This window comes from Macaca mulatta, chromosome 8, assembly GCF_049350105.2.
Source record: "Macaca mulatta isolate MMU2019108-1 chromosome 8, T2T-MMU8v2.0, whole genome shotgun sequence".
Lineage (NCBI taxonomy): Eukaryota > Metazoa > Chordata > Mammalia > Primates > Cercopithecidae > Macaca > Macaca mulatta.
The window spans coordinates 119,056,609-119,071,244 of NC_133413.1; the positions used below are offsets into that span (position 1 = coordinate 119,056,609).

General features: G+C 39.8%; 1 protein-coding gene across 1 annotated transcript; it reads right to left on the reverse strand.

Annotated features, from left to right (window-relative positions):
• Positions 1-784: 784 nt before the first annotated feature.
• Positions 785-5,299, reverse strand: TMEM74 (transmembrane protein 74). Its single transcript, NM_001193905.2, is given in 2 exon segments — positions 785-2,803; positions 5,160-5,299. A coding segment is annotated over 1 exon segment (918 nt). The 5' UTR covers positions 2,765-2,803; positions 5,160-5,299; the 3' UTR covers positions 785-1,846.
• Between the last annotated feature and the right edge of the window lie 9,337 nt (positions 5,300-14,636).

Genomic DNA, 14,636 nt, shown 5'->3' on the forward strand with positions numbered 1-14,636 from the left:
GTCATCTCAATTCTTTCTTTTCAGTAATCAGTATTGCTCTATAACATAAGGCAATTAGCTACATCTAGCTTCCTGATTCTCATATAATTTCTCATTTTTACCTAATAATTCTTTCATATACCCACCCTCTCTTTTTGCTATCTTCTGAGTCTCCCTTTTTGTATTTCACCTCAACCCTTAGTCATATGCAGCATACCGCACTCATCAAATCAATCTCTGATACCCATGAGAGCTCATTCACATAAATATCCTGATTCACACATTTTGCCAAAGTCACCCATGTATTCCACAGTTGTCCACAACAACACAAACTTCAGACATTTGAAATAGCCTTTAAAAATCTACAAAGAAATCACTTTCTTAATTCCTCATTCCTGCTGTCTCATACCAATTCCCAGCTCCTGTCCTCTTTAAGAATGACCCCCGATCCTGTTAATGCAATCATGGACATTACGACAATTCCTACAGCACAGGTTGCAAAAACCTCCAGGCAGAGTTGCAAGATGTAAGGTATTTCTGAGGCTGCATTTCCCATCCCTTTTCTGAATCGTCACCATAATGAGGCGGCATGTCACTGTGAACACCCAGTGCATGTCTTGCACAGTGAGCACCTTGCTCATCATGCTGCTCTTAGAGAAGAGTTTGTGCTTTATGAGGCAAGAGTTCACAGTTACTGAATGACACCTAGACCACTGTGAGTGGGAGGTGAGTTCTGACGATGACTACAGTCCCCATTAAATCAGTGTATTTAATCTTTCCTTTTCTTTTCTGTCTTGTTTTTTTTGGCTTTAGGCTTAAGGACTGCTGCTACCATGAGGAAAGCGCTTGTTGCTTAGCCTAGAGCAAGTGATACAGCCTGCTAGGCACAGTCCCCAAAAGTCTAGCTGCAATTCTATTGGTGGTTTTCCCCAAACAGCAGTAACAAGATGTCACCTGGAAGCACACCAGAGCCAATCATGACTCAGGCCTGCCTAGATGTTTAGCTGTCTGGAAATATATTTAAAATGTTTCACACCTTGCCTCTTTGGTGTGAGAACCAGCAGACTTCAAGAGCACAGATAGCCAATATGATGGCAAAATCACAAAATATAAAATTTATATCAGTAACTAATTTGACTTCATTTTAAAAAAGAGCATGTGACCCTGGCTAATACCTGGCACTAACACTGTGGTTTAAATTCACATTGGTCTTACAATGATTTACATAATTTTCTTTTATTAGAAAGTTTATCCCAATGACTTAATTACCATTTTTGAATACAGGAATAATTTCAAACATAACATTTTTTACAATAAGAAAAGCCCAACATCCTCAAACTTCAAAATATTCAAACTAAAAATTCCATATTTTAGTGTTTAGCCAAATTACAAGAACGATAATTTAGCAAGAAAATGGATAAGCACCTTGGAGAATTAAACGTAAGCCTTATTATTGATTAGTGCTTAGTTCTTTTTCACAAAATAGATTAGCAATTGATCCTACTGTGTGTAGGACCACCTAGTGTCCAAAGAATAACATCACATATCTGTGTAAAAGAAATAATTTGTATACTGGGTCATTAGAAATATTTTTCTATCGAAGTAGAAGTTCTTGGCCATTACAGATTAATTAGCCTTCAGCGCTTCAGAAGGACAGGTGTGGCTGGTTGTGGTTTCTTACACATCTTACATGGCTTTTCTTCTAAATAGAAGACACATGGAGAACAAAAACACTCACTGGCTGTTGATTTGTGAAATAAACTTTTCTTGCCAGGCAAATAAATTGCACTGTGAATTTTTATAAATTAACTTCTTTTTTCATATTACAAAATGCCAAGGCAGACTCTCAAGATATTCACAACCAGAATTAACTCTGTACAGCGAGCGCATCTTCCTCTACCAAGGACAGTTCCAGAGTGTTTTCATTCGTGCTGGTTTTCATCCTGAAGTTAAAAGAACCATAGAGTTTTGCAGACTCTTTGGAAGAGGCAAATCTGTTTCGACGATAGAGCTCTCCCTTCCACATGGACATCATTAGCAAGCAGGACAGGACGACACCCCCCAGCGTGAGGAGGCAGAGCCCCGCAATCACACAGCGGTCCAGGTGAGCCCCCAGCCTGGCACTCTCCTTCTCCAGGCGCTCCATCTCCCGGGCTGCCACAGTGTTGGGGTCCACAGTCACTTCTCGTGGGACGATGTAAGAGATAATCACCAGCAGGATCCCGGTGACCAAGAACAAGATGGCGCTGATGAAACCATAGTCTATAGATTTCCCTGAAGACGTGGCTTCTGAACTTGCATCGTCCTCTTCTTCAGATATCAAAGATATGGCAGCCTCTTGGGACCACTCATTTGGATTTTCCCAGCCAAGCTCCCCAGGGTGATTATGCCCTTTTGCTGATGGCGAGCTCCGGTTCCGCTGCTCCAAGTTAACGTTTTTGTCCACATAGGTAAAAGAAGTTTCTAATTCCTGGCTGCAGCAGTTACAGACTTTCCGTTCCGCTGTTATTTGGTTGTTCCCTGAGTGGAGAGGTCCTGGTGGAAAGGTGTCTGGCTGAAGAGTACTGTTTTGCAGAGAGGAGGAGGGGGATGCTGGAGAAGAACTAAGTTTAGACCCTTGCATCTCAGTTGCTCTTGGGGTGGATGCACACTGTCTCTGACAGCAGAGAGCAGCTCTCGTGGCTGCTGTATCTGCCTGGTCACCAGGCAGCCCTCTTGAACTCCAGTCCCTAGCATCCCAGAGGTCTGCCTGGTTGCTCTTCTTAGCAAGGTAGTGGAGCTCCATGAGAGCTAGTCAGACATCCCCCAGCAGCTTCCGGAAAGTCTGCCAATAGCAACAGAGTTAAATGAGAACCCAACAGAAGCTAAGGTTGTACTTCCAGGAGTGTTGCTCCTGGGGTCCCCATTTCCTTCACAGCTGCACCTGTTTAGCCCCCTTTCCACCTCAGACAGGCAAAAGAAGGGAGGGGATACCTAGTGGCAGGAAAGTGTAGAGAGGACAAATGCTCTCACTTGTCATCGTGATTAACACTGAGAAACTTAGGTCAGGGTAGAAAGGCGCATGGAGGAAGTGGCAGTGTCTATTGAGAAATAATACTGCCATCACCAAGCCAAATTTATCCAAGGACTCACACATTCCTGCAAAAGGATCCCTCAAACGAGAAGGCAGGTTTCCTGTAAAAAGACAAATGAGAAAGGCAAGAGCCCTTTTGAGCAGAGCTGCCGATTTTCTGGACGATTTGGGGAAGTATAGACTTCTTAATTCAATTAGACTGTAAGTGTTTACATTCTCCCTAGTTCAGAACAGATTCTAATACAGATTAGCTTTAGAGCATCACCATGAGTGAACGACTATACCCCATTATCAGCTGGGCAGGAACTCAGCATTTTGATTCCGTAGCTCTGAAGTAGATGAAAAAGGCCAGCTTAATCAGCCACCTCAGCTAACCTTATACCTCATACATCCAATGACCCTTGTCACACAGCCCTGTATTTACAAGACCATATGCTGCTTATTCACTGTGCTTCTACTCAGCCCGATTCCCTCACTGCTCCACGGGGGAAGCATGTTCTGGACCCCAAAGCATACAGGCAACAGACCTTACTGCAATCCCTGCAAAATACAGTGGGCCAACCCACTCCTTCACACACACACACCTGCCTGCTCCAGTTGCAGGATCTGTTACTCCCGTTCCCTGGGTCTGTATTCCTCCCTCTCTGCATGCTTTGCTACCACACATGCACAAGAAATTGACCATCGGAATAGTTTTACAAGCCCAATCTAGAAGTGAACTGAAAACAAAAGACAAACTATAAACCCACAGAGTAAGAGAGTTCTGTGGAGGTAAATAGATGAGAAGCTATATCCAAGGTTACCTCTGGAATTTTATAAACATGTCACTCCTCACCCCCCCACTGCATCAAGGGGCATTTCTGGGAGAGAACTTTGGTTTGAGCAGAAAACCATCTGCCTATCTTTCTCTGCCTCTGCCATGTTTCCAAGGAATAAAAATTCACCTTCCACTATCATTAAATAGAGAGATTTTAACCAAAGGCTCCTTTTATTTTGCTTCCAAATCCAGGGTGATAATTGATTTAGTCAACGGCTTGAGGCTTCTTATGATTCAAAATCCACAGCTCCAAAGCTGGTAACAGAAGCACAGGCAAGGGTCACCTAAGGTCAACCTGGCAATTCAAAATATGGGACAGGGAATCGACACGTTTTCTGCTACACACACGAGTTTGTTTAAAACAAAACAAAACAGAAAACGTTTTTCTCCTGTTATCGGAGTTTATCTACAGTGAAAACAGCAAAAAAAACAACAGGGCAAAAGAATCACTACTAAACTAGAACAAACCCCCACTAAAGAATCCCTCAATGAATGAAGTGATGGTAACAGGCTTCATCAATTACCGAGAACTCTTCTTCCAGTTTTCTCAGGCATTAGGGGCTCTGATTAACCTTTGGTACAATTAACTCATCACACTAGACTACCTTGGATAAAATCAGCAGGGTTCTTTGAGACTTTCAATTTATAACAAAAGAGGAGAGAAATCCCCACTTAATTCCCTACGGCCGCCTCTACCTCTCTTTAAAGAAAAGCTACTCCCGCTTGTTCGCTTGTTCTACCGGAGGTATGTTAGCAGCGCAGTCGATTTCCTTTGCAGCTCCCTAATCCGGGGCTTCCATTCTCAGTGGAGAATGGATAATCCCAGGAGACCAGCTAAAGACTCTTTTCTTCCGTCCTCTCCCTCTTTTTCCTCTGATCTGCTTAAAAGCCCAGTTTAAAGACATTGCACCTTAAAGCGAGGGGACATGCACTTTCCCTCTTCCATCTGTCATCAATTAAAAGCATTAATATTTGCTTTACACTGACACAGGCAAGGCTGGTCTCGGGGAGGCGACCTCTGGATGTGCTCTGTGCGAGCTGAGCCGGAAGACCGAGCCCCAAGCACCGGGCAGCGGTGCCCCCCGCAGGCGCCTAGGGATCCGGCGATCCATTTCTGGTGAACTCTGCGCCCACTGAGGGACTCGAGGTAGGGATGTGTGCGCCTAGTACCGGGAGACGAAGCAGACACCTTGGGCAGGGAGCGGGGATATGCGCTCCAGCTCCGCTAGGCTACAGAGCTCTCACCCTCGCACCCAAAGCCTCCTCCCCATCCTACTCCCCGCCACTCACCTTCTGCTTCGGCCACCCGGTGCGGCTCCAGCACCGCACGCTCTCCCGGCACGGCTCCCGGAGAAAGTCCCCCAATCACCAGCCGCCGCACTTGTAGCCTCTGCACGCCCCTCAGCTCCGTGGGGTGGGCAGCGCCCGCCGCGGAGAGGGGGGGTGGGGCGGGGCGGGGCGGGGCGGGGCGCTCCCGGAGCATCCCGGGAGTTGTAGGCCAGGGGCGGTCCCTGCATCCCTCCTGTTTCTGTCTCGTCCCACGCCTTCTGGGTTTTACCTTCCTGCGGATGAGTTCCCGCCATACCCTCTTACTCCTCCCCAGCACTTAAGAAGACAGCACTGTTTTCTAAGCTCAGAGTGGAGTTCCCTAGCCTCAGGTGTGGCCACAAGACTGTGAAAAGGAAAGTATATTTGGCTCCAAATGTGCCAGATAATTTGCATATTTTGTCTTTTTAATAGTCAAAACATATCTTCCAAGTAGATTTTATTAATCCTCATTTTACAGATGTGGAAACAGGCTCAGAGAGGGCAAGTGTCTCCTCCACAGTTACCAAGACCAACAGCAGCTTCTGAAATTGCATCCAGGAATCAGTTTGGAAAGTCAATGCATTTCTCACAAAATCAGAAGAAATGTGACCATTAAGGGTAAGAGATTGTCCCATGTACCAGCACATCCCCTGTACTTAGCACAGTGGTATTCATTGAATGTATGAATAATAATAACGCAAAATAACAGTTAACATAAATAGCGCTTATTATTGTCAGGCTCTCTTCTAAGCACTATAGATACATTGTCTCATTTAATGGTCACAATATATTGTTAAAGTATTATAAAAAAAAAATCCTCATTTTAACAGAAGAGGAAACTGAGTTACAAAGAAGTAGAATAATTTGCCCAATGTCAAACAACTAATACTTAGCAGAGGTGAGGGGATGAACACCAACAGATTCTAAGCATTATACTATAGGGAATGAATGGAAGAAAGACCAGAAGGCCAGAATACAAGGTGTCAGGAATAAAGGAAATCTGAAGGTTGAATCTCCTGAATTGTGACTCTTAGGCTAGGACAAGGTAACTGTGTCACCAACCTCTTTCAACCAGAGTGGACTGCAACAGCCAACAGCCACTGAAAGCCCAGGGTATGTGTAGCTTATAGACAATCTCCAGTTTTCCAGCATCCTGTTGGGACAATTCTAGGGGAGCAAAAAAGGATTATAGTATGGATAGGCCGGGCACGATGGTTCACGCCTGTAATGCCAGCACTTTGGGAGGCCGAGGCGGGCAGATCACAAGGTCAGGACATGGAGACCATCCTGGCCAACATGGTGAAACGCCGTCTCTACTAAAATACAAAAAATTAGCCGGGCGTGGTGGCACTTGCCTGTAGTCCCAGCTACTTGGGAGGCTGAGGCAGGGAATCGCTTGAAGTCGGAGGCGGAGGTTGCAGTGAGAGGAGATCAAGCCACTGCACTCCAGCCTGGCGACAGAGCAAGACTCCGTCAAAAAAAAAAAAAAAGAAAGAAAGAAAGAAAGAAAGAAGGGATTATAGTATGTACGACATTTTGCTTGTAGCTCACATACTGTGGTTGCTTGCTTTCAAAAGAGATATCGATCTCCTTTAAAGACAATTATGTTGGTATTTCTTTACATTGAATAGAATCTATAGTCACACAATTACAGGAGTTCACAATCCTGCCTCTTTAAAATTATTTTCCCCCCATATGATTATGTTTGTAGCCAGTGAGGCCCATTTGTTGATAAACATGATAGATGTATTATGACTTCTCCTTTGCTTACTACACAGTTCTCCAGCATGAATATCTTTCCTCCACTGCCCTATTCCATCCACACTTCAAGGACTAGTTTATCAAGCCAAATCTACAGGGATGCAGTTCTTAGTACTACATATGCAAAAAGAAATAAAGAGAGAAACTAAGGTGTAGAAGGAACTTGAATTTATGTTGACGAGGAAAAGCTAAAGGAACTTAGGCTATTAGCCATTGAAGAATACCGAGAGGAAACAATAAACTAGCTTTAAATATTCTAAAGTTTCTAAAAATAGAAGAATTCTATAGCATATTTAAAAGGGTAAAAGCAGAACAAATAACAATAATACTATTTTTTTAGTGCTACTATGTTATCATCTTTAATTTTTACACCAACTTCACAAAAGGCAGTATTATTGCACCCGTTTTGCAATGTAGAAATTGAGGCTTGAAAAGATGTAGTTTCTTTCCCAAGGCCTGAAAACTAATATCTGGCAGAGCCAAGATTCTAACTTGGGTCTGTGTGATTCCAGAGACTTGATCTCTTTGCTGACACATTATACTGAGCAATGCTTCACAATCTTTTTTACAGCAGAGTACACATAAGAGGTGATACTATTTATGGCAATGTAATCAACACAGGAGGTTCCTCATGCCCATAGTTCTGGGGCTGTGGGTACTTCAGTCTCTGCAGGACAGCTTGGAGAGCTAAGGAAATAAGTAAATCAGCACACCTGTGACACACTGGAGTGCTGGAGGATGCCAAAGCACCGATCTGAGAAGCTCTGGATAGCACAATTAAATTTAAGAAGGAGGCTGATTTGAGGCTTAGTATAAGGAAGGACATTATTTCTAAAACTTTTAAATTGATGTCTCATGAAGGCAAATTCTCTGTTACTGGTGAGGATAAATTAAAAAAAAAAAAGGAGAGCCATTTTTTAGTGATTTCGTAGAAGGGATTCATCTAGTTGGATTAGAGGACCTCTGTGGTTCCCATGCTGAACTGATTTTAAGTTACATTTTTTTTCGTGAAGCCTTTTTCTTTCAAGGATTACACCTCCTATGAACTTTGCTGGGACTTGTCAGTACTGATGTGTTTGATATTTATCATCCACTGCTTTACGACATTTCTTGAATGGCTAGGTAGCCACTGCATGTGGTTTAACTTCTCGCTTAGGTGCCTAAATCTCTAAGGTAATCAATCATAAACTCCTTAAGGTCAGCATCTACATGCTGAAGACCCTTACCTCCTACAGAAAGTGCAGTATTTCTGTTTAGAGGGAAGATGACAAGACTGAACTGAAGACTCAAGATGATTACCTATCATAATACTTGACTATGTACATGTTCTTGAGAATTAAAAATACATCAATTCCATACCAACACTATAAGTCTATGTCTAAAAGTTTCCTGAAAATTGACCCAAGAAGCTTTTTCAAAAGCCTTTCTTGTTCAACATCCTCAACTTATTGTTACCCTTCTAATTGGCTTTCCAGTAGCATAATACGCTTTCTTTTATGCTGTCATTTTAGATATAGAAGAGTATTTCATGTATGTTTTATACTGATTTCTATGTGATCTCTCCAGATAAAATTTAAGCTCCTTGAGAACCACCATATTCTTTCTATTACTTTGAAGCTATATGTGAGCATGAAATAGTGCAATACATAGGAAACGGTAGTTCCTCAATATATGCTGATAAAACAATTCACAGTTGTAAAATGTTATTTAGAAACCTGCATAATGATTTTGGTCTTATACTAATTTTAATGTCTCACATTTTCCTGTTTACTTATACTCCATTTCATGTGGGAGGAACAATCATTATTATACTAAGTTAACCAGCTGAAAAATAAGAAAAATTCTGAGAAGTAAATTTATCATGTAAATCAAGGGTAGTGCTGGGACTTTTAACAACCAGCCTCTTATAATAATTACTGAGCATGCTTTCCAGTTTCTTTTTCTTCAATAATAATAAGAAGGACTGATTAGTAGACTTAGAATTATTATCATGAGGGGCTTGGTCTAGAGAGGTAAGAAATACATTTTTGGAATAGCCTGGAGGGAGGATCAGTCATTGAATAGGAATAGCATGAGGAATATGGCCCTATACCCCATACTGGTGCTAAGAATGAGCGTGACCATAATTTAGAGAATGAAGATCTTGTTAATGAACAAGATTCTAGGAACAAAAAAAAAATAGTACTAAATTTGAAAGGTTTCCATTTAATAAGAATGCTTACAGTGGTCAAGCAGGCATGTTACCTAAATAAAGTGACTGAATACAGACAATAGGGATAGGGGAAGATTACCCAAGTTAAGAGCAAGTGCCTTTCCCAAAAGGGGCAGTATCCCCTAACTGTTCTACCTGAGATTTGTCTTAAGTGAATTTAGACATTAATGAAAGTCAGATATCACAATTTTTTATTCAAAATCCAATATATTTTAAACCCTTAATGGGTCAGAGAAAAAAATTTTATTGGCAACATTTGTTTCCAGTAGTAACAGACTAGGTAATTTAGACCTACCCACTGCTGAGGATAAGTAGAAAATCTTAACAAAATATATACAAGTCACTTGATGGAAGGCATAAAAAGTTAACAAGATAGAGAAAAATTACTGGATTAAGATGCAGAGAAGGAGAAAATCTGAGAAAGACAAGTCAGGATCTTGGAACTTCTTTTTAGTTGGGGATGTTACATGATCCAGAGAGGACAGTTTAGCGCAAAAGGCTAAGAAGAGTGGGGATTAGGGTCTTGAACTCACCAAGGGAAGAGGCCATAGTGAATCTGCTCCATTCCCTGAACGTTGGGTTGGAATCCTAAAAGGTTGCATCTCAGCAGTGTGTTATATAGGCCCTCACAGGGCATGCATCTCAGTTTGTGAATATCTCAATTTCTAATATTTAACCAAGGTGACTTCAGAGTGTTAAGATACCAGGTACCTGGCTGAAGAAAGTAGACTCAGTCTCTGAAAAAATACAGCATCATCTCAAACCAATTTTACCAACAATTTTGCAAATACACTGATACAATAAAAAATAACCATGGAAAAAAAGCCAATCTATAAATGTCACATATTGTATGATTCCCTGTAAATATAACATTTTCAAAATGCCAAAACTATAGAGAAGGAGAGCAGATTAGTGGTTGTCAGGGGTTAGAGATGGTGGGAGGTGAGAGGGTGGGTGTGGCTATAAAGGGATACCATGAGGGAGCTTTTTGCGATGATGGAAAAGTTCTGTATCTTGAATAAAAAATGTACAAGGGGTATCCAGAAGGCCAATATGTATATAGAAAGAGACACAGAATAATCAGTCGTAAGAAAAATGTAATTTAAAACCACAGTGAAATAGCACATCACGCGCACTAGAATGGATGAAGTGGCAAAATAACTGGCAATCCCAGGTTTCGGTAAGGCATAGAGTTACTAGAACCTTATACACTGGTGGTAGGAATGTAAATTGGTATAACCACTTTGGAACATTTTTGCATTATCCACAAAAGTTAACTATGATGCAACAATTCTACTTCTAGATGCACACTCAACAGAAATGGTCACACATGGGCACCAAGACGTGCAAGAAAATGTCCACCAACAACAGGATAGAGAAATAAATTGTAGAATATTTATACATAGGAGTAATATGTAGTGAAGGAGCTACAGTTACATGCAACGAAATGGATGGATCTCACAAATGAAGGGTATAGATGAAATATTTTTGTGTTTATGGGGCCTTCTGAGCAAATTTGGCTGAAACTTGGGATCCTGAAACCTAGGCTAAGAGCAAGCATTGAAAGTTAGTTAACATCCACAAAATTAATGAGGGAACTGGAAAGAGATTTGTCTAACTCTAGAGGTAGACATTAAATGGGGAATGAGGCCCAGGATCTTAGAGACATTTCTAGGTCAAAAAAACTGGAGACACTTGGGTGCATTCGGCTTTGAAGAAATGTATTTATATTTGAAACATTTAGAGAATCCAAAATTATTGCTTCCAAGGAACAAAGATTTTTTTTCTTTTGGGGACAGGGTGAAAAGATAGTTTTCTCTTGCTTCTATATGTAAACAGACTAAATTATTTTTTCTCTTGTTTGTCATCTGTGATACAAACTTAAAAGTTTGTATGCCTAAGACATCTGATCTGGCTTTCATCGTGTTGTGCCAAGTGTAAGAATTGGGATCCAGAGGACCGCATAGTCATTATTTGCTTTTAAGTAAATCATCCGTTTCTTATCCAACACCATGTGTACATTCAAGATAAAATTAATAAATATGAATATTAAAAACACACAACAATAAAGCTGAAGAAAAGAAGCTAGCTACTAAAAAATACACAATGTGCAATTATATTGCATAATTTCATTGATATTTAGTTAGTTAAGAGGCAAACTATACCAAAGTATTTGGAGATGTTAGTGAAACAATAAAGAAAAGCAAGAATGCAGTTACCATAAATGTCAAGAGGTAGGTTGCCTTTGTAAGAGAAGAAAAGAGTAGTGATTCTGAGAAGACTAAGGGGAGGCTTCTGAGACACTGGCACTGTTCTATTTCTTTACCTGGATGTGTTTACAAGGGTGTTCTCTTTGAATTAAATTACTGCAGGTGACCCTCTTTATTTCATGTACTTTTCTATATGCAGTTATTAATGATAAAAAGCTGTTGGATTGGATCCAACTGTTGGAGTGGATTCAGGTTCTAAACACCTGATTTGCAATCTCTGCATTAAAGGTTTATATCAAAATCTAAGGGTTCTGTTTTACCTTAAGAAGAACCTGAAGATAGTTTTCTCTGGCTTACCTTCACCTGGCATCTTGCTATGCATGGCAGGGTGGGGAGTGTACAAAGGTATGCTATTCAGATTCTCCCAAAACACTTACAATATTAGGATTTAAAGTAATCCGAGCACTGACATCTCAAAATTAAAAATATGGAAATATTTCATGTCTAATATTTTGTATATAAACTTTATGACACCTTTAGAAAGCACAATATGGGGAGAATATTGGATATTGGTGGAAGGATTTAGGTCTGCTGATTGCATAAAGACCCTGTTGTCTTTAGGCCACAGATTTCCTTTATAATTAAACTTACTAGAAACAAGACTGCATTCACTGACCCTAATCTTGTACCTTCATTTTCTTTTTAATCTACTGTTGCTGTTAGGGTCCATGTTAATTTAATTAAGTAAAAAACACAAGTTGACAGCTATGGGTTGAATCTGATCTAAATACATGCTTTTATTGGTGCATTGAGTTGTCACAATTTATTTAAGTATTTATCAAATTTGGAAATTTGGAAGATTTGAGAAACCTATTTGGATTTCTGGTTTCTCTTGAATTATATGAAAAATTCTGAAACAGTGGACCTCACTTTTGTATGTTAACAATTAACTAGAGCTTAGTAGGTTTTGCACTCTGTAGATGGGACATAAAGTATCCAGATTTTCATAGTTCTCACCGTTAACTTATATCTGGCTCAGTTCTCCTACTACTTAGCTTTTGTAGATATGTGGGTTTGCTACCAGTGCCTTAACAGTAAGTCTCCAGAGTGAGGTATCTCACATGAGGCAAAATCAATAACAGATAGCCTTCCGTGCACTCTTCTGCTATCTCCTTTCCCAACTCTTGGCCAATGCTTTTCTTCCACATTCACTCTTGATTGATGTGTTTTTATTATATTTAGCCTTTTTTGGCTTGGCATTTTTGATATCTGCTGTATATTTCCTGAGTACCCTTCCATTCGCTCATTTAAATGACTGCTTGCTGCTCACCTCTTGACATGACCTTTTAGAGAACAGAACCATTCCTGATACTACTCTACCATGATCTCAAGAAATGTTTCAATGTCTTCAACTCTTTCCCTGTCTTTTTATTACATCCATTTCTAGAGACAAAACCCAGTTTATGAGATCATCACTGCACTGAATGCCTGTGTTAAGGTCATTAACGACTCTAAGTAATTCAGCCATTCACTCAATAGCCATTAATTGTCAACAAGTTCTATGCTGGGTGCTGGAGGTGCAACAGCGAACTGAATGGATACATCCTAACTTTCAGGGAGCTTACAGTCTGGCAAGGAACATGCCAGTTTAACAGGTAAGTATAACCCATTTCATAAGTGTTGTGACAAGGGAAATAGATAATACAATGGGAACCTACAGGAAGAGAACCGAATTCAAAATTGGAAGGGTCAAAGTAGGCTCCTACATGATGTAATATCCAAGTGATATAAATATAGAAAGAAACTGGCCATTAGAAGAATAAGGCAGGATGAAGATGAACTTCTGACAATTCAGAAGTGAATTATTGGAACTGAAAAATATTTAGTGTGTCTTCAGTATGAAGTGTGAGGGGAGGGATGTCAAATAATGATAGTAGAAATGTTAGTAGAGGACAGATCATCTTTGGTCTTTTAAGTAAGGATAAGGTGTGTGGACTTAATTCTGAAAATGGCAAAGTGCTAAGGATGGTTTTTAAGCAAGAGAATAATATATTAAAATTTTGGAAAGATCCTTCTGGGGAATAGATTGAAGATGAGCTTGTCAAGTGTTATCAAATAGCTAATAATAATCATCCAAGCAAGAGGCAATATCAGTGAGATTTAAATGTAAAGACACAGGTAAGTTATAAGGAAAAGATATATCCTGCAAACATTAATCAGAAGGAAGCTGAAATGGTTATATTAAAGCGAGCTTCAGGACAAAGAATATTACCAGGAATAGAATGAAACAATAAGTATAAAAGAGTCAGTATATCATATCAAGAAGACACAACAATCTGAACTATGAATGCACTCCTTGAATCTCTGTTCGACCATCTTTCCAGTTCTGGTCAATGCAATATGTGTGGAAATAATGTGCATTAACTTCCAGGCTGAAGTAGTTATGTGTCTGATATTTCTGCCCTTGTATTTTTCATACCGTCTTCTATCTCTATATGATGCTAAAATGACCTTGAAGCCACAATATGGAAGTAGCCAGAGTCACCGAATCACAATATAGAGGAGAACCACCACATCCATATAAAAATAGATGTGAGCATCAAACCAACTTCTGTTGTGGCAGTGAGGTTTTGGGCTTACTTGGTATAAGGGCCTTTTCTCCTTAATTGCAGCTGGTCAAAAAGGAGCTCAGAAAGTGGAAATGAGCGATCCGTTCATCTACCTGTATAGATAGTGGTTTAGGCAATTACTGTATTTTGTTTCCTTTAATATTAAAAGGGATAAATATTTTAGTTTAGATTTTCCATGTAATTATTATTATTACTAAGTTTTTGAGTAATATTATTCAGTGTTTAAACTAAGTTATCTTTCTACTTGAATTTTCCACTCTCATCTGCACCTTTCCCTTTTCTATAAAATAGACATGTTAGAAAAACATAATACCTTATGTCTATATTTTATACTTTCAAATGTACATTAGAGGAATAATTAAGTCAGATTCCTATACATGTATAAACATATGTCTCAAGAGCAGTATTTCCCCAAATATATCATCTATATAAATATTAGTTTCATGAAATATATAACTAAATAATTCTGGAGGAAAGGATTCTGCACTTTAAAAATTAATCAGGTTTCATTACTGTAGGGCTTCTGAGACCCTTTGATTTGCTAATATATGATTTTAAGCTCCAAGGGCAAGAGATGTTTTTAAGGTTTTCCCAAACTTACAAGATTATGAATCTTTTATTTTTCATTAAACATATTGTAGAACTG